Genomic DNA, 23,146 nt, shown 5'->3' on the forward strand with positions numbered 1-23,146 from the left:
TTGATAGGGGTAGATCTGATCTGCTTCTAGCCCCGAACCCCTGTGAATCAGCTCCTGGCCAATGAAGACAGGAAGCCAAGGCCCGGAGGAGTCGAGTTCCTGAGGTTAGACAGGCTAGCACAAAAAGCCCTGATGAGGGACCTGAGAAGACAGAAGGCCACAGAGTCTGATCTGCGTGTAGACAGAGGCATGAGAACCATCATCGCTGCCCAGGCTGCCTCATCCGCTGCCACGGAGGCCCAGGCCACCTTGTACTGATTCTCTAGCTCGGAGCCCCAACCTGTAGGAGGCGGCCAGAGAAAGCGACGCAGCCCCTGCACTTCCCAAAAGCGCTGCTGAGAACTTTCCCAGCCCAGCCCACAGGTGGCTAGAGGGTCAGACCTGACGGAGAGGATCCGCCTCTCCCAGCCCGGGGCTCAGGAGGGCGAAGATTGGTTCCCAAGGCCACGTGAAGCGCCCAAACAGGCAAGACTGATGCCAGAAGAAAGTTAAGATCGCCCCAGCCTCTGCCACGCAGCGCCCTGCTGCCACCCCCAAGTGAGGCCCTTGCAACAGCTGTCACCGCCCGCCCGGCGCCAGCGGGACCTAATCCAACCAAGCGGAGGTCACAGCGGAGGAGCGATGTCCCACCGCAGCCCTGGCAGGAGCCTGGGGCCGTCACCGCCGCCGCTGCGGGGGCCGCTGCTGCTGCTGCTGCTGCTACCCTTACCTAGCTCGGCAGGTGAGCAGAACCCCCCGTGGGCCCGGGAGCCGCCCCGCCCCGTACCCCCAGCGCCCGCCCTCCGCTGGCCAGAGTCCCTCGTTGGCACCCAGGGGAGTCTGGGATTGCTCTTCTTGGTGGGGAGCCTGGCGGGTTACACTCCAGCCCTTGCGGTTCGGCCGCGGGATTTGGGGGCGGGGGGTGGGGGCACAAAGGGCTCTGCCAACTTAAAAAAGTTTTGGCCTGGATTCTCCTGCCCCACCTCTTGGCCCAGACCATCTCGGCTGATCTGAAAGTCTGCAAACAAAGGTTATCTAAGTATCCAGATTTGGAAGGGCAGAGGTGTGATCTGCGGACGGGCCTTTGCTCTGCTTCTAAAAGTAGACAAGTGACTGGCTCAGGAGAACTGGCCGCGGGCTGGTAGTGGCATCTTGATCCGGGACAGGGTCAGAACGGAAAGGTGCTGAGCTCTCTCCTCCTAATGGCCTCATAATCCTGAAGTGGATTAAAGTCTCCGTTCTACAGCCCAAAGACTGGGGCCGAGAGGAAGTCAGGAATTTGCATAAATGATAAGGCAGTCGGGCTGCCGGGAGGCACAGGTGTAACCCTTCCTGGCAGTAAAACAGGTCTCAACTGGTCTCTTCCCAACCTTACCCTTCCATCTGCAAGAAGACCAAAATGAACGGTGGGTTAGGTAGACGTGGAAGATTCCAGAAGTCAAATTCAGAGGGGATTCGTTTGATTTCATAATATTTTCCGTGCGGATCTTGTGCAGGAACAGGCTGGGCCGTGGGCAGTGTTCCCTTCCCCAAATCGCTGGTTTTCTTATCTTCCCTCTACAAGTACCCGCACCCTTCGGGTTTTGAGACATTTGCTTTCAAACCCTGCTGAAGTCATTCTTGTCTCGCATCTTTCCAGCGAGCACAGGCCTGCAGGATCAGAAGGGACCGGTCGGGAAGTGCCGATGTCTCCGCTGATTTACCTGCACCTTACCTCCCCCCCCCCCCCCCCCCCCCACACACACACTTTAGTCTGGGGAAGTTGTGCTCTTCCACAGGCTTTGAGGAGAGTTGAGGGCGCCTGTGGTGGCTCTTCGGATGTGATTTCCTTTGTTCCTTATCAATGAGTTATTAGCACTGTGCCGGAGCTTCCTCAGCCTTCCAGTAGATTGCCTGAAATTCAAACCAGAAACACGGGGACACTGCTCCCAGAAGTACCCAGCACAGTACCGAGTGCTGGGAGCTTTAGCAGCTTCTGTCCTAACGTTTTCTGGGAGGCGGGAATCCACACATTCGCCCCAGAGAGGGCAGCCTGAGCCAGCTCTCTGGCCCACCTCTTCAAATTTTGAATTTAGATTTTATTATTATTATTATTCCAGAGTTCGGCAAATGGTTTTACAGTCACCTCTTCATATTGTTACAGACAGTATACAGATGACACTGTGTCCTCTCGTTGGCTGAAAAGCCCATATGTATTTTTTTTTAGAACATCCTTGTATGGTTTTAATGTGTGTGTGTTCAATACCAGGTATTGAACTCAGGGCTTCATGAATGGTAAAACATGCCACCTCAGCCCCATCCCCACCTCCACCCCCAGCCCACACACTCCACCAACATCTGAGAATAACCTTTTAAAGTGGGGTGAATGCCAAAATCTAGTGGTCGCTAGAGAGAGACCCCTGTTATTCTCAAAACGTAGCACAGTCCTTGGTAAAACTGGTTCTTCATGGGGCCGTATTCAACCTTCCTAGACTCCAGAAGTTGGATGTGATCAGCTCTAAGGGAGCCAATTCACCCTGATGCACAACCCAAGCCTGTTCCCAGACTCATCATTAATTATTCACTAGAAACATAACTGTCAGGCCTCCCTGACACCAAAACACACATGTCCATGTTGCTGTGAGCTAACTCTGGGGGCCTGACTCATCTGCCATCAGGGGCTCTGGGAACTGGAATCAGCCAGAAGGAGCACTTACTCTCCTGGCTGTCATTTAGTCCCCTTAAGGTGTCTTGAGTCCACTCTCAACAAGCGCTTTAACTCTCGAGGTCGGTTTTATAACTGAATTCACTAAGGTGGGCCTCCTGGTTGCTCTACGGGTTTATTTTTATTACCTTTGTTATTATTATCATCTTTATTACCTTTTTTTTTTTTAAGGCAGGGTCTTGCTATGTAGTCCTGGCTAGCCTAGAACTCACTGCGCAGACCAGGCTGACCCAGAATGCATAGAGATCTACCTTATTCTGCTTCCTGAATACTGGACGTAAAGGCTTGAGCCGGCACACTAGCGTGATCCTTTACCCTTAAACGGTGCTCCAATTGCTCCTGTGTGCTGATTTTTCTCGATTTAAAGGGTGGCTAGCGCGCTGTGGCTGAGGTTAATATGTTGCTTCTTTGTACATAGCAAATAAGGAAGTTACTAATAGCGGTAGTGAAATTATGAGGAAATGTTGGTGTAAAACATGTAACTAGGCGCCGTCCACAAAGACCTAGATGTCACACGACATGTGTCAATCTTCCTGCGGGAAGTTGGTGGAGTCTTCTGATTGAGGTTTGAAAACAGAACGAGCAAGTCCCAGAGAGAGACTGACAGCACTCGGAAAGGCCTCCCTCAGACTGGCAGGTACCTGGACCCAGCACGAGGGGCTGACTGAGGTGGGCCTCCTGGTTACCTAAGTATTATTCCCTAAGCTTCTTTGTAAACTCAAGCCTCTGACACCCTGATTCATATGTTGAAATCATGAATCAATAAACGGGAGCCAAAGTTGGGCATGGTGTCAAGGACACCTTTAATCCTAGCACGGGAGGTGGGGGGGAACAGAGGCAGGTGGATCGCTGTGAGTTCAAAACCAGCCTGGTCTACAAAGTGAATCCAGGACAGCCAAGGCTATACAGAGAAACCCTGTCTCAAAACACTAAAACCAAACCAAACTAAACCAAACAACAAAAACAAAAATAGAGGCTAATGAGAAAGCTCAACCAGAAAGGTTCACAGGGCACACATTTGATCTGGGTTTGATACCTGGGACTTACATGAGAGTGCAGGAAAGGGTTAGAGAGACAGGGCAGCAGTTAAGGGCACTGACGGCTCTTCCAGAGGTCCTGGGTTCAATTCCCAGCACCCTCATGACAGCTCACAACTCTCTGTTACTCCAAGATGTGACACCCTCATGCAGACACACATGCAGGCAAAACACCAATGCACATCAGAAAAAAAAAAAAATAGACTGGAAAAAAAAAAAAAGAGTGGGAGGGGATATACCTGACTCCACACTCTACAGAGTTACCCTCTGACTTCTACCTGCTGTGGGTATGTGCCCATGTGTGACACTCCGGGCAGTGTGGCAGTTTGGGATTTAGGTAGCCATGTAATCAAGAAAGAATTGTGCTAGCCCAAGGAAGTGGATGTGGTGACAGATGACAGCCGCCTCCCATTCCCAAGGTGTTTGTGATGGAGATCACTGGACAAAACACACACAAATATGCCTCGTTGATGAGTGCTCGGTGAGAGGTGACTCAGGGTAACAAATCTGCCTGGTGACGCACACTGTAATCCAGTACTCGGGAGGCAGAGGAAAGATGGTCTCCAGAAGTTGGAGACCAGCCTGGGCTACACAGCAAATTCCAGGTCAGCCAGGGCTACATGGTGAGAGACTCTCAGAGAGGGAGTAGGGGTGGACATGGGGAGAACCACATCAGAATGAAGCCAAGTCAATATTCAAGAGGCTAACAGAGAAAGGTGGTTTCAGATTTAGCAAATCTCTGGTCATTCTTGCTTTGTTGCTTCCTAGCCGTTCTTAGGGCCACTGTCCATTTCCCAGCTTCGCAAGGGTCTCCCCTCTGTGCCTTGCCCCAGCTGCACCCCATGGTGCCTTGCTCTCCTCTTCAGAGTCCCTCTAACTGGGAGAGCCTGTGAGTGAGGGCTTTCACCCTAGTCCCGGCATCTTACGTAGGACAGGACCAGGCAGAGGAATGTGTCTATTGACATCCATGTTTGGGGCTTTGTTTGGAAGATGAGTGCTCACTGTGGAGGCCAGGCTAACCTCTGATTCACAGTAATGACTGTGCCTCTGTCTACCAAGTGCTGGGGTTACAGGTGTGAACCACCATGTTCCTCTCCACCCCACTCCCCCATCCTTGGGATGAAGGCTGCAGAAGTTTTTTTTTCCACACACGTTCTCAGTAAGGCCCAGTGAGATCAGTTAGTGGTCTGTAGTCAAGTCATGGGGGGTGGGATCTCTGGCTTTCCCCATTCTTTCTGCTCTCCCAGCCTTTCCATCTATCCCCAGGGAGAATTGGCCCAACCATCCTTCCCTTAGCCAGAGGCATGGGCTTTGATCTCTGCACACAGACAAGCTAAATACCTACCCTTATTTTCTTGCCTGGACACTACATAACTCACAAACCAGTTATTCCCTCATGACCCTGATGGAGACTCAAAGCAAGTCCAGAAGTTAGAGAGCAGTTTCCTGAGGGGCCCTGTAGAAGGAGAAGATACAAAAAATCCCCACACTGGCTACCTGGAGTGTGTCACTAGGCAGGAAGAGGAAGGAAGTCTTAAGGCACATCAAGGAGTGAGCCTGGCCTCAACCCAATTCACACAGAACAAATCTCAGTATTTTCTTTTCTCTCACATACTCCACCTGCTCAGCCTCATTTCTCTCTCCCTTTCTCCCTTTAAAGGACTGATCCATTAGGCCAACATTGTCGCCTAGTATTGAAAGCCACCTTTCCTTCTTCCATAAAATGAGACACTGAAAACTTAGGTTCCAACTATGGGAGTCAACCAGACATGGTAGCTCACCCCTGTAATACCAGTACTCAGAAAGTTGAGGCAGGAGAACTGCTGTGAAATAAAAGGCAGCCTGGGCTACATAGTGAGTTCCAGGTCAACCTGGGTTACAGAGCAATATCCAATCATAGATAGATAGATAGATAGATAGATAGATAGATAGATAGACAGACAGACAGACAGGTAGATAAATGATGGAGAGAATGCATCTTTACAAATTTTAGGGGTGACAGAGCAGAGAATGTGAACAGGCTGTGTCTGGCTCCCGCTCTCACAGACGTTGCTCCATAGAGAGCTCCATAGAGACAGGAGCCGGGGCTAGAGCAAGCTGGACCGGCATTGGGCTACTGTGTGCCTCGTGGACCAAAATCAACTAAACATTGGCAAAGGAGCTCCTAAGAAGCCGAGAGGCAAAATGTCTTCAAATGCTTTCTTTGTGAGGAGGAGCAGAAGAAGAAGCCCCCAGATGCCTCTGTCAGCTTCTCAGAGTTCTCCAAAAAATGCTCAGAGGTGGAAGACCACGTCCACAGAAGAGGAGGGCAAGTTTGAAGACCTGGCAAAGGCCCACAAGGCTCGCTAGGAGAGAGAAATGAAAACCTGCATCCCCCCACCAAAGGGGAGACCCAAAAGAAGCTCAAGGACCCCAATGCACACAAGAGGCCTCTGTCAGTCTTCTTATTCTGTTCTGAGTACTGCCCCGAAATCATAGGAGAGCATCCTGGCTCATCCACCGGCAATGTCGCAAAGAAACTAGGTGAGATGTGTATCACATGCTAGGGACAAGCAGCCCTACCAGAAGAAGGCTGCCAAGCTGAAGAGAAGTAGAAGGATATCGCTGCCTGCAGAGCTAAAGCAAAACTCGATGCCGATCAAAGGGGGTGGTCAAGGCCGAAAAGAGCAAGAAAACGAAGGAAGAGGAAGATGACAGGAGGATGAAGAGGAAGAGGAGGAAGATAAAGATGATGACTAAGTTGGTCCTAGCACAGTTTTTTCTTGTCTATAAAACATTTAACCCTCCTGTACACAACTCACTCCTTTTAAAGAAAAAAAATTGAAATGTAAGGCTGTGTAAGATTGGCTTTTAAACTGTACAGTGCCTTTTTTTGTAAAGTTACCACACTACAGAATGAGTCTTTAGACAGCCCTGTCCTGGTGGTATTCTCAATGGCCACTAACCTGGCCTGGTCCAGTCTGGGGGTCATAAATTGGCATGGAAACTTAAAGCAGGTTGTTGAAGCAGAGCATATATTAGTTATATATGGGGACAGTAGGATTTTCTGTTTTGTTTTTTCTTTTTCTTTCATCTTCAGTTGTCTGTAATGCAGCATATACGAAGATAATTGTTCTGTTAACTGAGTACTACTCTGTAATTGAAAAAAATACAACTGTTTTGTTGCTATTCTGAAATAAATATAATTTTTTTATTTAAAAAAACCAAACTCAGTGGCTGGCACTTTGCCACCCCCCTCCCCTTGAGGAGGGAGCAGCCTTAGCAGGCCACAGAGGAAAACAATGCAGCCACTCCTGAAGAGACCTGATAAGCTTGGGACAGATGGAAGGGGAGGAGGCTCTCCCCTATCAGTAGACTTGGAGAGGGGCATGGGAGGAGAAGAGGGAAGGAGGGTGGGATTGGAGAGAGAATGAAGGGGGGGGGCTGCAACTGGGACACAAAGTGAATAAACTGTAATAAATATAAAAAATAAAAATTTAATATAAAAAAACAATTTTAAGGGTTAAGGAATTTTTTCAATTAAAAATAAGCCCATAAAGAATATAAAGTGCCTAAGAAATGTAATGAGGGCATCTGAGGGTTTTTGTTGTTTTTGTTTGTTTTGTTTTTTTACATGAAAAATAAAAAAGAAATCCATTGGCAAATCCCCCATCTTTATCTTTAAGGAAAGAAAAATACTCTCTAAGGTAGCAGTTTTGTACTGTCTGAAAATGATCACATTTTCAGTTTTGAATGAGTTTATTAAGTAATAAAAGGGGGACACAAAACACCATCACATCGCATTCTCCAGTCACCCAACAGAAACCAACTGAGAAAGCCCCATTAAAGCAGCTAGCTAGAGTTCCCAGGAAAGTGTTCCCCTCTGCTGAGGCTTCCAGACAAAAGAGCAAATAACAGAGAGACAGCATCAGGTCAGACATGGAGCTCAGGAGTTCCTGCAGAAACTGACTGGAGAAGCTGAGGTCTCAGCTGGAGTTCCAAGTTGAGTCTTCTCTCCATGAATGACCATGCATGGCTGAACTTCCATCTCCCTTTCTAGCTGCCGGATCTTTCTATTGTGCGATAGACGGCGCTGACCTCAGATAGAAATGGTTTAATTTCTCAATTTTCTCAAGAACGCGGGGGTTTTAACTCCTGGACTGTCTTGCTGTTATCTTCGCGCCCTGCCACAGGTCAGGGTGGGGAGCCTATCTCCAGAGCTTGGAGGGCTTTTTGAGACAAACATGCTTGGGTCTGAAATGAGGTGGGGGCAACTCCTTTTTCAGCTGCCCCATGAGCTTAAAGAACACACAACAGTTTGACAATAAGGATGTACATTACAGTGGCATTTCTGTTCACTGGGATGCGGATCAGGCATGTTGGCTTTGAAATGGTTACTGTTAAACATGTTTGGATATGATCTTTCATTTCCACAGTTCTAAGAACTCTTAGCCCTTGCCCCTTGGGCTGGATCGACATAAGCAGAGCGTCTAAGCCATCCTTCCAGCCTCTTATGTTTGCTAACAATTACAGGAGTGATGTTAGACCAACCTCTGTGAATGACTTGATGTTTGGATTAAGTTCACTTTTCGTTAGAAGAATGAGCACAAAACTGACAACTGTGCAACTTGAACAGAGGAGGCTGGAGGGTCAGGAGTTCAAGGCCTTCCTGGGCTGTACATGGAATTGGAAGCCAGCCGGGGCTATGTGAGACACCGTCTCAAAGTAAATAGGGCTGGGGAAAGGGCTCCGAAGCTGAGAGCTATAGTTCCTGCAGAGAACTTGAGTTTGATTCCCAGTTCCTACATGGAGGCTTATCAGCATCCTTAACTTCCTTTCCAGGTGACCCAACACCCTCTTCTGACCTCCAAAGACACCAGGCATGCACATGGTCCATGGCCAGACGTGAGCAAAGCACTCATAAAATAAATCTAAAAGCAAGCAAGCAAACAAAAACTTAGAGCACTCAAAGAAACGTCATTTTGGGGAGATAGTGTCCCTTCACAGAGGTGGGCAGACACCATCTCTGCTTTAACAGAGCCGCTGAAAACAAGGTCAGGGTTCGAGGGGTGCAGCAATTCCCCACATCACTTCACTCTTTTCAACCTCCGTCCCCACGCAGAAATGCTCTTCAACAATAGAAATTCATGATGGATTAGCATGCGGAGGAACTTGAAAAAAAATAGCACAGACACAGGCCTGGCAGCTAGCGCTTCTAGCTTCTACCCGCTGAGCCATTCAGCCAGCTCTGTGCTGTTTTCCTTGAGCCACAGCAGGTATCCGACAGCTCAGGAAGGATGATGTTCTACATAGTGCATCCTTTGTCTGAGGCCTGTTTCATTTTCCTCGTTTTTCACAGCCTTTCGCAGTTCCTTGTCTGTCTCTTCATCCAGTGCCTGAGGGTTGAGCCCAAGGCCTCAGGCGTGCTAGCATGTTACCTACCGTGAGTTGTTCTCCCCTCCTTCCTTTCAGTGTTGCTATGTTTTTGGTGCTTTAGGCCAAGCTGGCCTTCACACCTGCTGTGCTTTAGTCAAAGCTGGCCTTGGCCTCTAGACCTTCCTGCCTCCACCTTCTGGACACTGACACTGCAGACTTGGTGTCTTCTGTTGCTGTGATAGAGATGCCTTGACAAAAGCTGCTTAAGGGAGAAAAGATTTCTTCCAGGTCACCGCTCAAGGGTACAGTCCATCTTGGTGGGGAAGTCAAGTGTGAGGAGCTTGCAGCAGCCACTCCCAAGACATCCACAGTCAGGAAGCAAAGAGTGATAAACTCACACAGATGCTCAGTTCCCTCCCTTCATTGTCCCACCGTCCAGGATCCTAGCTGGGGGATGGTGCTGCCCACAGTGGGTAGGTCTTCTCACCCCACTTCACAAAATCATGAAAATTCCCACTCAGGCATGCTCAGAGGCCAGTCTCCCAGGTGATTCTAGATTCTGTCAGGTTGACAGTTGACATTGACCTGTATTGCACAGATGAACATCACTGTGCTGGTCTCCTTCCACAGTTATTTACCAGGCACCTACTATGTGCCAGGTACTACACCAGACCATGCAGGTTTGGGTGTCAAAGAGTAAAGGTGTGCCTATTAGAGGCACTGTCCCACTAGCCATATCTAGCCTGTTAGCCTGTTTAGTTAACAGGAGACGGAATATCAGGAGGAAAAAGTGGCAGGTGCACAGGGAAAGGGCCGGCCCAGTTCCTGACGGCACGGAGAGCTGCATATGTGGTTTCTGTGCCCCAAAGTGCTTGGCCCAGTGATGTTACAGCTGGACACATGGGCAGGAACCAGGTTGTGAGACCAAGAGAAGATGAACTGGATAGTTTATTTTTAAAGATTGTGTGTGTGTGTGTGTGTGTGTGTGTGTGTGTGTGAACCCAGAGGTCAGCCTCAGGTGTTCTCCCTTGAGTGCTGTCCACCTTATTATTTTTCAAGACAGGTCTGCTTCTGGCCTGGAGGCTAGTCTAGCCAGCAGCCTATGGGAAGCCACCAGCGTGCACCCTCCCAGCACAGGGCTTACAGATGTGTGTCCTCATTCCTGGCTTTTATGTGCGTGATCAAGCTCGGGTCCTTAGACTTGCTCAGCAAGTGTCTCACTAGGCCATGCCCCCAGTCTGTGGGACAGAAATCTTTAAAGGGAAATTCTGGACTGTTGATTGTACAGGGGGGAAGGCCCGGGGCCGTCCTGGAGCGGCCTTCCTCATGGTGCTCTCTTCCTGCAGAAGTCTACTATGCAACTGCGTACTGGGTGCCTGACCTGCAGACGGTGGAAATCAAGAATGTTCTGGACAAGAGTGGTGATGCCTATGGCTTCTACAATGTCTCCATCAACACCATAGGCTGGAACGTCCTGGAGATCAGATCTGGGTATGGCACCCAGGAGCTGAGCAATGAGATCACCATGTTTCTGGCCGGATACCTCGAAGGTTACCTCACCGCTCTGTAAGTACCCTGACCCTTTGCTCGCCCAGCGGCGGCGGCTGGATCCTGGTATGATGTGTCAGCAGCTGAAGGCAGCTGGGGTGCACCCGATAGGCTATCAGCACCCACTTGCACCCATAACCAGACACGAAGCACCCAGGTGGGCACTCGTTCATTCTCAGGGCGCTTCTCTTTTGGAATCTTCCACTTTTCAAAAGATTAGACTGTGTGCCTTGTATGGGTGCACATACTTGTCAGTATGAGTGTGTGTGGAGGGGTGCGCACTGCCTGTGTGTAGGCCATGGGCTGGTACGTCCTCAGTTGCTCTCCACTTTAGTGTTCTTGAGACAAGGTTTCTCAATGAGCAGGAAGCATTTTGATTCAGCTAGACTGAACAGCCAATGGGCACTGGGGCTCCTCCCATCTCCAGTGGTCCAGCACTGGGGTGATAATGATATAATCCCTCTGTGTATGTGGGTTCTGGAGATCCAAACCCAGCTTTTTGTGCTTGTGTGACAGGCATTTTGCAGGCAGCCATCTTCCCAGCCACCTTCTTTCTTAGATTAAAAAAAAAAAAAACATTTTGGAAGATAAGAAAACCTTTTTGAATGATGGCGATGTCATGTGACTCAACTAATCATTTGCCTCTGGGTAGAAAAAAGGTAAGATGTGGAATGACTTCCTGAGACAGACAAAGCAGGGAAAATTTAGTGAAAGTAAAATGTAAGGGGCTGAGGAAATGGTTCAGCAGGTAGAGGCAATTGCCGCCAAGTCTGTCAGCCTTCAATTCTGGGGACCCACATGGAAAGGAAAAGAGCCCTCTCTTACACATTGTCATTTCCATACCACGTACACACACACACTTCCACACACACACCATAAATAAATAAATAAATAAATGGATAAATGAAAACGTGATGGAGACAGTTTAAATTAATAAAATGTGAGAGCATTCATTTTCCATTATTTTGAAACAATACTTCCAAGTGATCAAAGATTTTTGAATTGACATTTGAATGAGGACACTGTCCCCGTTTCTCCTAAGCCTACTACCATCCAACCCAGGTGTCCTTCCTTGCCTTGTCTTACAGAAATAACAAGGACATAGTTGATGGTGATTTAATAACTATAAGCTATTAAGATTTTCTGGAGTTCATCTGTAGCAATCTCTCATATACCCCAAGCTGGTCTTGAACTCATTGTGATGTTGAAGATGACCTTAAACTTCTACTCTTCTTGCCTCCACCTTCCAAATTGCTGAGCCCATGAGCATGGGCCACCAGTTCCAGGGTCATGTGGTGCTGGTGTCCAGGCCAGGCCCTCAAGCACTCTGCCAGCTTCAAGCTACCGACCTAGCTGTGTCCACAGTGCAGTCTGTTGGCTTGGAATGGTCTCATTCCATCTCCCCCTCTAGCCATGACTGGCCTGAAATGCATCAAGCAACCAGGCTGGCCTCAAAAGGCAGTGATCCTCCTGCCTCAACCTCTCCCGAGTGCTTTAGAGAGAAAGGGCTTAAAGGGAGAGAAGTTGTATCTCATTCAGTCACATCACATTTGATAGAAAACCATCTTTCCAACTTGGCTCGCTTCTTTTATTCTCTGTGACCTAGTTAAGTGCAGTTTAATCTAACGTTTTTGGGGCGATGAGACCCTAGCTGTGATAAGTTCAGGTCTTAATTTCATTCCGAGCCCTTGAGATGGTATCAGCTCTAGCCTCCAGCTCTTGCCATTATACTGCAAACTCCTGTCTTGTGTGTATTTGTGTGCCTGTGTGTATGCCTGCCTGTTGCGGCCAGAGGTCCACGCTGGCGTCTTCTATTTCTCTCCATCTTATTTTGAGACACAGTCACTTACTGAACCTACCGATCACCAATTCAGCTAGACTGGCTGGCCGGTGAGCTCCCTGGATCTTATGTCTGTGTGTACAAGCCCTAGAATCACGGGCCTACAGGGCCAGACCCCAGCATTTTACATGTGTGCCAGGGAACCAAACTCAGGTTTTCATTCACGCACTGAGCTAACTTCTCAGCCTGCTTATTAGCAATTTTATTCTGTACATAACCCTAACATTCAGAAGTGTAGAAAACCTTTATCTTGAAAAGATTTGTTTAATTTGACATGTATTTTTCGTGCATGCATGTAAGCATACCTTGTGTGTGCAGAACTTGTGAAGGCCAGAAGAGGGCGTCTGGAACTGGAATTACCATGTGGGTGCTGGGAACCCAACCCAGGTCCTCTACTCTTAACCACTGAGCCAATTCCCCAGCCCCTCGGAAATATTTTAAAAACATGTTTAAAGCTATACTGTATGTATAAATCCAACTCCTCAGCTCTCCTCTGACTCGTTAGTCCCTCCTTCTCCACTTAGCTCTGGCTGTGCTATTTTAACTGAGTTGCAAGTTTGAAGAAATAATTCAAACTGGAATTGTTTGACTATAAACATATAAGGTTAAGTTGTCAATGACATTTACAGGGGCACTGAGGGTTCGGAGGGACCAGCGTGGGTCGAGGGATGAGCTTAAGACAAGCATATCTTCCTTGGGCATTTCCCCTGAGACCACGGTTGGAAAGAGGCCTCGAGGTCCGGCAGGCTGCTGGCTGGGTGGGTGACGGCGTTCTCGTGTTACAGAAAATGTGTTCCAGAGCCGCACAGCGGACACTTCAGGGTATGGTAGGGTTGCAGTTAGGGTATGGTGATACAGAGATTGGCCAGTCTCTTCCTCCCTAGTGAGTGCTGGAGTTAAAGGTGTCCATCCTGTGCTCTCCCTGCTAAATTTCATTTCTTTTTAAAGCAGGTATGATTTAGTAGCTAAGCTTTGTTTCGCTTTTAATTGGTTGGTTTTGTTTTGTGCTGTTTTTGAAGTCTCATTGGACTTAATTTCTTTTGGTGTCTTTATTTGTTTGTGTGCTTGCTTGCTTGCTTGCTTGCTTGCTTGCTTGCTTGATTTTCTCTTGAGAAAGGGTCTTTGCTGTGCAGCCCTGGCTGTTTTGGAACCCTGGCCGTGTTATCCTCAAACTCACAGATTTGCTTACCTCTGCCGCCTCCCAAGTGGATGATCTGGGCATTGTCACCGCTGCAATGAGCATCCTGTGAGAGTCCTGTAAGTCCTGTAAGTCCTGTAAGTCCTGTAAGAATGCAGAGTCCCAGGGAACAGACACTCCGGAAAGCGCTGCTCCGGCTCTGTCATCTTGCTTACTGAAAGGCAGACACAGACAGGGATTTGAGCATAAGGGTGTGTTTGGAGCACCTTTGCGCCGCGCTCAAAGCTGTAAAGAGCGGGCTGCTATGTTAGCGACCAAGCAAGCTTCACACCAACGCTTGGCTGGAAGCTGCGGATCGGTGTGGCCTTGCCCATTTGCTTCGTCCTCCTCTGATGTGACCCTAGAGATGTCTACTGTCCAAGGGCTGGCTGGTAAAGAAGGCTGGGTTCACAAGGGCAGGAGCTCCAGCCGGGAGGCACAACCTTTTGATGGTAGCAGGACTCCTAGGAATACAACTTCTAGACTGAAGGTATCACAGCGCGATGTAGCCGCTGAAAGGATCCCTGCCTCCCTCATCTCCGCTATGGATCGGAAAAGTTGCTCACGGTCTAGGGCCAGGATTGCATTTTGAATGTAAAATGTCCCCCGCAGGTTCATGCGTTCAAACATTCGGTCACCAGCCGGTGAGCCTGTCCGGGAAATTTGTGGCAAGCTTCGGAAATAAGGCCTCTACCAGCAGATGCTCCTTTGTAGGAGTCACGCTGGAGGCTTAGCGCTCAGCCCCACCCACTTCCTACCCTCCTCCCCACCAGGACCTGCAGAGCCCCAGCCTCGCGCTCTTCCTGACACGAAGTCCACCCCACCTTCCACACTGTGTAGGCCGTGCCCTCTCAAACCATGGCGCCGTAATAAATTCTTCTCCCTTGAAGTGCTTTCCCGGGTACCCCGTCTCAGGAGCAACCCATCACCGTGCGGGCTTCTGCTTCACTTCACTGTCTTTTACCCTTGCGGGTACACAGGTTCTTATGTAGCTTGGCACAAAACTCGCACTGTAGCTAAGGAGGACCTTAAACTCCTGATCTTCCTGCCTCTTACTTCCCAAATTCTGGAATTACAGGCATGTGCCGTCCTGCCCAGCTAAATGATGTCTTTCATATTTGTGGGGGAGGGGCGCGTGCGCACAGATGTGCAAGTGTGTGCCGAATGTGTGTGGATGCCTGCTGAGGCCAGAAGAGGCCATCAGATTGGAACTGGAATTACAGGGGTTCCGAGCCACCTAATATGGGTGCAGGGAACCAAACTCAAACCCTCTACAAGATCAGGAAACAACACTAAGTACGGACATCCCTCCATTCTCCGGTGATGGCTTCTTGATAAAATGTTGTATGATTGTATCCCCACTGGCTTACAGCTCCATCTCTCCCCTCCCGCATCTGCAGGATCTTGGAAGTAGGGTCCCTGCCTGAACCCCGTTTATGTCCCCAGAAACTGGGCCAGGCACTTCACCCACAGCTGAAAGTACACGCTCATTAGTTTTAATTGACTCCTGTTGCTTCAGGTGATGAATCAGAAAGACGAGGCCTGCCTTTCCCTGTGCTACAGAGGGTTGCAGCCCCAGCCAAGCTGGGCTTCTTTGTTTTTGAACTTGATTGGGCGGCTCCCTAAGCATTGTGAATTTAGTCTCCCATGTCTCCCTGATGAGTGCTGGATGGGCTCATGAGGCATGAAACCTTTCTGAGAAAAGCAGATGATGGGGATGTGGGGACCTAGGGTATGCTCTCTAGTTGGTTAAATAAAGTGGCTGATAACTGGCATGTCCAAGGCAGCTGCCCAGCTGGAAGGAGTGGAGTCAATGCGACACACTCCTGTTTTGTTGATGAGGAGGGAGGGACAGAGGTGTCCCCTTTCAGAGAACTATAGCTTGTGTCAAGTTGACATGAAACTAACCAGCACAGCAGGATTCAAGACTGGAGCACACAGCTTAATCGATGTGGAAAATACTAAGGCAGCCTGCCTGGTCCCTGTTCCAGATGAGCCAGACGAACAGAAGAGTAGGAAGCAGTGAATGACAAGGGCCAAATGATGAGATATTGACACAAGGCAAAACATTTCAGGAAAAGATGGATGTTCATGAGCCATTGAGAGTCTCAACACCTGAGTGCCTGTGAGAGACACAGAGGTGAGCAAGTCTTACCTCACTAGAGGCAACCCTGCAGGACCTGAAACTAAGTTTGACAGATCCATGACGTTCAGCTCTACTGCATGAGACCTGGAAATGTGGGCAAGGCAGCCCACAGTTTCTTTTAGCCATTAGCAAGTGCAGAACCAAGCTTTGAACTCAGAATTCAAAGTCTGTGTTCTTGGAGCTGGCTTAGTCTGTAAGCTTGCCTTTGGAAGCAGGAGGACTTAAGACCAATCCCTACAACCCGTGTAACAGAGGGGACCGGTAGTGCTTGGGGGAGTCAAAGACAGGCACTTCCCTGGGCTCGGTGACCACCCAGCTTAGCCTGCTGGGTGAGTTACGAGCCAAAGGGAAAGAACTTGTAAAGTGCCTGAGGAAGAAAACTCATGCTTATGCTCTGGCCTCCATAAGCACATCCACATTCATGGTATACGTACACACACACACACACACACACACACACACACACACAGAGTCTGTGTCCTTGGATGGTTTAATGTCACACTTTATTACTCCACCACACAAAAGACACTTGGCACAGGCCACAAGTCTGAGCTGAACATCCTGAGACTGAGATGGGTTATGTCCCTCAGAACTCCCAAACTCAGATGTATGCACAGCTCCACTGTTTACCTAAGATATCTCTTTCCTGTTCTGAATGTCAGAACAACAACAACAACAACAACAACAACAACAACAAAATTGCTAGTCTTGGGGTTGGAAAGATAGCTCTGAGTTAAGAGCATGTACTGCTCTTCCAGAGGACCAGACTCACTCTAACTCCAGAGGATCTGATGCCCTCTACTGGCCTCCCTAGGAACTGCACTGTGGTGCACATACACACTTAGGAAATACCATCAAAAATAAAATAAAGACTTTAAAAATGTAGTCTCTACAAAACAAATAAGCAACTGTTTATTAATTACATGTCAGTTGTCTTCCTGTAGTTCCATCTGTCTAGTGTTATGTAGGTCTCCTTGGCTGCCATTTCCAAGTCAAGACTGATATTTCTCTGCTTCAGGATTTCTGTTAGAAATATTGACATTTTGGATTGGATTGTTTTTCACTGAGGGTTGTGAGACATGTAAGAGCCAAGAAATTTTCACAGATGCTCCATAAAGGGCAATATCTACAGAACATTCTCCATTTGAGATGTGCTATGTTATTGACAGCAAAAATGTGCAAAGAGCTGAAACACTGTATGAACTAGGCGGGGAACAATGTTAGGGACTGTGGGGTAAAATGCCAAGTATTTTTCTTTACCTAAGTGAGCACTGTAGATCAAAAGTTCACATTTTATTTTTCTTTAAAAAATGTCAAATTTGTATACAAAGTATAATATTGTTTTAATAAGTGTGTGTGTGTGTGTGTGTGTGTGTGTGTGTCTGTGTCTGTGTGTGCTTAATGTGTGGTGGGGAAAGGGTGCTTGCCATGATGTACCTATAGAGGTCAGAGGTCAACCTTCAGGAGTCAGTTCTCTCCTTCCTTTATTTGAGTTCTGCTTATTAAACTCAGGTCTTCAGGCTTGCAGAGCAAGCGCTTTTATTGGCTGAGCCATCTGGCTGGACTTCTATCCTTTTTTTTTTTTCCATTAATGTAACCTTGTAATTTTATTGTTTTAGTAATAAATTTAGCTTGGACAGAATGGCCCTGCCTCCTTTCATCTGCCAGTTCAAAATGCTTGCATTCTTAATAGCCAGCCTTCTCCTGTAGCTACAGGTGAGCATACCCCGCCTCAGCATGATCCTCCTTCTAGATGTAGCCTTTTTCCAGAAAATAGGTTTCATCGGCTTCCTATCCTCATGTCCCCCAGGCAGAGAGAGGCCCCCTTGCCCTTCCTGTAATGGGCCACTTTGAAGGGTTGGTGTTTCAGGAACCTTCGCCAGCATTGTGGGCGTGCTCTCAGCTCCAAAGCTTATGCACTTTCAATTACAACTGTATTTTTAAATTTTTTTTATAGTTTTGTTATTTTACATGTATGAGTGTTTTGCCTGCCTGAACATATGTGCACCGTGTGAGCCTGTGGTGTCCATGTTGGTTAAAAGAGGGTATCAGCTCCTCTAGAGCTGCAGTCGCTGATGGTTCTGAGCTACCTTGTGGTCGCTGAAAACCTAGCAGCATTTGTAACCCCTGAGTCATCTCCCCTGCCCCATGAAAATTACGTAAGCACATGCGGAGTTATATGTGAAGTAAAAAAGCAACAGAGTTTAACACAGAAGGAAAAGATTCTGAACTAAGTATTCAAAGTTTTACCACATCACCCCGAGAGAGATTCTACGAGCAAAACTGCCATTTCTCTGTGGCCTGAATCTCCTTCCTCCAGATTTTAGAAGGAGGACTGTGGGCTTTCGGTGTCTCGTCACTTCACCCAAGGCCACACGGTGTGTCGAGAAACTCACTGGGGTGTGTAGGGGCATCTTGGAATAAAAACCCCTATGTTTGTTGCTCTGAGAAACCAAATCATTAAACAGGGGTTCCTGACTAGTCAGTTTCCCATCTACAACAAGACCCTTGAGTGGTCAGCTTCAAGGAGGAAAAGACCATCTGTGCTCCTGGTGTCCCAGGGTTCAACCCCCGGCTGGCCACGTGGGCCCCTGAGAGCAGTGAATGGTGAAAAGCCTTGTGGAGGAAGCCTTTATCACTGTTATAAAACACCTGCCAGAAGCAAGTTTAAAGAAGGAAACATGTATCTAGGGTATGTGGTTTAGGGGTGGATACTGTCCCTCCTGGCAGAATTGGCAAGGACGTAGGAGTGGCGTGTGCAGCTGGTGACATGACATCTAGATTCAGAAAGCACAGGACCCCAGTAGAAGGAATGACCCTAACTCCCCAGAGCCTCTGAATCCCACAGCTCCACCTCCGACTTCTAGGTTACATGTCGGAAAGACTCCACAACGTCCCAAAACAGCACTGCCAGTGGGGATCAGCTGTTCCCACGGGAGCCTGTAGTGAACATTTCACGTTCAAATCACACCAGTCAACTTACCCATTCTATAGTATTTTAAATTATTGTTATTTATGTGTAGGGGAGGTGTGTGTGTGTGTGTGTGTGTGTGTGTGTGTGTGTGTGTGTCTAGGTGCAATAAGGAGTCAGAGGCATATCAGATTCCTTGAAGCTAGAGTTATAGGAAGTTGTAAGCTGCCTGATACAGGTGCTGGGACTTGAACTCAGGTCCTCTACATAACCAATATGCACTCTTGACCGCTGAGGCATCTCTCCAGTCCCAGCACCATATTTTTAAGGCAGGACATCTTCACTGAACACGGCGCTTGTCATGTCACCCAGGCGGGCTGGCCAGCAAGCCCCCAGCACCCACCTCTCCCCATCTTTCCAGCTCTGGGCTTACAGCTACACGGCACCACATCTGGCTTTTATGTTGGCTGCTGGGAACCAAACTTGGGTCCCCTTGGGAGAGCAGCGAGTGCTCTTAACTACTGGACCATGCCTCCAGCTCCTATGGAAACATTTCTTCACCTTAAGTTGTGCATTTGTTTGACTTCAGTTGGAAAGAATGATGGTGGAGGTGCAATGGGTGAATGGGCTGTTCATCCAGAAGAGTAAGTTGTGGCAGCTGTGAAATCTGAGAGGAACCAGAGTGTAATGCATTTTCCCTGTCGTTTCAGAGAAATGTATAACCACTTCACGAACCTGTACCCGCAGCTGATCAAGGACCCTTCTATCATTGACAAAGTGCAGAACTTCATGAAGTACGTATGAAAGCCTCCCGCTCTGGTGGCCAGGGCCACCTGCAGTTCCTCACTGGCTGGATCTCATTCTGTCTGTTAGCAGAGCCTTTCTTGCTGGAGGGGCCACCTTTTCTGTCATGGACCAAAACCTGCTTGCTAGCAATTTTGGCTCTTTCAGGGGTCAGGTTCAAGGTCACATTACCAATGGCCGAAACAGCCAGAAGGCACCAGCAGTGACAAGCAGGCAAAGTCAGATCCCGGAGGCTCCCACGTGGGGGGCCCTCACTTTTGCTCTAGGCACCCCTTCTCCTCCTTCGGTAAGGGGTTTCTGGGTCGTGAGCCCGGCAACTAACTCCCGCTGGGTGCGGAAGAGTATCTCCAATCCTAAACTGGTGGTTGGGGAGACGGAGAGGCTCTTCCTATGCAGCCCAGACTGACCTCAGATTGAAGATCTCCTGCCTCGGACTCCAGAGCACACAGACTGCCTATATACCCAGCTCTGAAGCCAGACTTAATGCTTTCTGGGTTTTTTTTTTTCATTTTAATTAATTTTTTAAGGTTTATTTATTATGTATACAGTGTTCTGCCTGCAGGCCAGAAGAGGGTACCAGATCCCATTATAGATGGCTATGAGCCACCATGTGGTTGCCGGGAATTGAGCTCAGGGACCTCTAGGAAGAGCAAACAGTGCTCTTAGCCTCCGAGCCATCTCTCCAGCCCCCTTAATTTCTTGAAGAGTAAATTTTAAATGTAATTGAATCAGTGGCATGGCAGATTCTTCTGGGGACACAAAGGTTCTTGTGTGTTCTGCTGAATCACATATGATACATCCCATCCATGAAGGGCTAAAAAGGGCACAAGCATCAGACAAAAAACTACGCGGTTGGCTCCTTCCCTGAGCTGTGCACTGGATTGTCTTAGGAATAGTGGCACCCTAAACAAACCAGAGATAGCTTTCAGCTTTCTGTATGAAAAATGATGTCAAACCGTTACATCATCCCACAAAACAAAACAACAACAACAAAAAAACAAACAAACAAACAAACGAACAGCAACCATGACAAAACAGGATTAAAGGAAGTAAAAATGAAAGCACAATCAAAATAACTCATTTGGGGGGGCTGGAGAGGTGGCTCAGCAGTTAAGAGCACTTCAGCAAGGGCTTGTTTGTAGACCGTCTTGTAAATGACCTGGGTTCTGTTTCCGGCACCCGCAGGGCTATTCACAACCATCTGTAACTCCAGCTCCAGGGAATCCAATGCCTTCATCCGTCCTCCGCAGGCACAGCACATGCATGCTGCACAGACAGATGTGGAGGCCAAACACTCACACACACACATTAAAAAATAAAGAATAATCTTCTTTTTTTTTTTTTTCTCTGAGAAGGCTAAAACAGAAATGTTGAGGCAGATGCGGATAAGTCGAATGGAGAGCTCTGTGAGAAAAGCGGACTGTGTTTCGGCCACCTCATCCTCAGGAGCGTTTCTCCATTGGCTGTCTTCATAGGAAAGTAAACTTAATCAGCCTGTCTTTATTGACTTGCTGACACATGCTTTAAGAAGTGTGTAGTGACAGCTGTGCCTGGCTGTCAAAGGTTAGCATCACACTCATCGCTCCAGACAGGGCCCCAAGAAAGCTACGGAAGAGTCAGCGTCCTGGGGTGAAATTAGAAATAGTCTCAAGTTTGTGCTGAACTCCCTTTGAGTGGTGACAGTGTAATGAAAATGCATAATTTCATTATGCCAACGTGTGCGAGTGTGTGACCTCTAGACTCCCGGCTTGATGTGGCTTTGAGTGAGCCACCGTTGAGACCTGTGGTGAAATCTAATGTCTCCCCCAGGAAACAAGATCTGTGGACGAGGAAAATGATCAAAGAAGAGAGGAATGACCCTTTCTGGAGACACACAGGCTACGTGCTGGCACAGCTGGACGGGCTGTATGTGGGAGCGCTGAAAAGGGCTACAGTAGATAAAATAAAGGTAAGACTTTAAAAGGTGACTCAGGATTTTTGTGGCCTTCATGGTGAAAAAAAAAAAAAAGAATTTAATCCAAGGGTTAGCGATATGGTTAGTGGTAGAACGATTCTCTAGCATCTTCTGGGTTCTAGCCCATGCTCCATAAACCAAACCAAACGAAAATGTCCTCGTCCAATTGTCCTTCTTACAGAAACCCATTTAAATCAATCCAACCGACCAAACAAAAAAAAAAAAAACAAGTCAAATATCAAGGCCAACCTGGGCTACTTGATCACTTCCAAGCCAACTCTCTTGACAAAGAAAAAAAGCATTCTAAGTAGCAGACCAAACTGGGACCAGAATACACACGCCTCACATATAAGCGCCATTTTATAAGTCATGCTGTGACATCCAGGTGCCCAGCACAAGGGTGTGGTAACACACCAAAGTTTGTTTCTGTGCTTTTCCAGCTTTTTCTATACACAGCTCATTCTGGAGTTAAAGGGCCAGTTACACAGTTACAGCTTTTCTAGTGTTGTAGGATGTCTGCTCATTAGGACGAAATGAGCAGCGTATAAATTCTGATCGCCACGCCTGGTGACAGTCCCTTAAGCACACAAGTGTGCACTTTTATGTGCATTCATTCTGAGAGGAAACTGACAAGCCGAGGTGCCTAAGACACCAGTTGACATAGTTTTGGAAGTTAAGGATATTTTGTTCCCTTAGGGTAATGTCTGATGAGTGTGTGTGTGTGTGTGTGTGTGTGTGTGTGTTAATTTGAAAAAAGTTCACCACAGTGATGTTCCTGATTTTTAATGACAGGAGCTCACCCTTGCTCATAAATTAGAAATACAGCTTAAAAGCTGGGCGTGGAGGCACACACCTGAAACTCCAGCCCAGGGGATGTGGAGGAGAGAGGATCAGGAGTTCAAGTCCATTGTGGTGGTTAGTTTGAACTGCAAACACCACAAAGGAGAATCCTGAGGGGTTGCCTAGAGCAGGCTAGCCCCCGGACCTGCCTGAGGGGGGCTGTCTGATTGTTAACTGAGATGGAAGATCCCACCCAGAATGTGGGTGGCACTGCTTGGTGGGCTGTGCCCTGGGGTGTGTAAGGACAGAGAGTGCTAGCTGAGTAGCAAGACCACTGTCGGGTATCTGTGGGTGTGGGTTGACTTCCCTGAAATGTAAGTGACCTGGACTTGTAAAGCCACACTAAAGCCTTTCTTCTCCAGATAGTTTATCACATTGATATTAATGAAACTAGAACAGCCATCTTCAACTGCATAGTGAATGTTAGGCTAGCCTGGGCTACATGAGAACCTCTGTTTGCTATCTAGTTTTATGTCAACTTGACACAGGCTGGAGTCATTTAAGAGTGGGAACCTTAATTTAAAAAAAAAAAAAAGTCTCACTAAGACAAGGCTGTTGGCAAGCCTGTAGGGCATTTTCTTAATTGGTGATTGATGGGGAAGGGTCCAGCCCATTGTGGGTGGTGCCATTCCTGGGTTGATGGTTCTGAGCAGTAGAAGAGAGCAGGCTAAGCCAGGGAGAGCAGGGGCTCCCCTCCCTGCCCTGTGCATCAGCTCCTGCCTCTAGGTCCCTGCCCTGTTTGTGTTCCTGTCCTGACTTCCTTTGCTGATGGAATAGTAATAAGGAAATGTACGCTTTTTGGTTATGGTGTTTCAGCACAGCAATAAAAACCCTAACTAGGATACTGTATA

The 23,146-nt window shown here is 48.0% G+C and overlaps 1 protein-coding gene across 1 annotated transcript in view; it reads left to right on the plus strand.

Moving 5' to 3' along the window:
• Positions 1-309: 309 nt before the first annotated feature.
• Plbd1 (phospholipase B domain containing 1) overlaps positions 310-23,146 on the plus strand; it is a 50,845-nt gene continuing 28,008 nt past the window's right edge. The window contains exons 1-4 of the mRNA XM_055610614.1: positions 310-721; positions 10,422-10,641; positions 19,408-19,491; positions 21,311-21,449. Coding sequence (XP_055466589.1) covers positions 622-721; positions 10,422-10,641; positions 19,408-19,491; positions 21,311-21,449 — 543 coding nt within the window. The 5' untranslated portion in view covers positions 310-621. The remainder of the gene's footprint in view (positions 722-10,421; positions 10,642-19,407; positions 19,492-21,310; positions 21,450-23,146) is intronic.

The sequence above is a fragment of the Psammomys obesus genome, unplaced genomic scaffold (genome assembly GCF_907164565.1).
Source record: "Psammomys obesus unplaced genomic scaffold, mPsaObe1.curated_primary_1811, whole genome shotgun sequence".
NCBI lineage: Eukaryota > Metazoa > Chordata > Mammalia > Rodentia > Muridae > Psammomys > Psammomys obesus.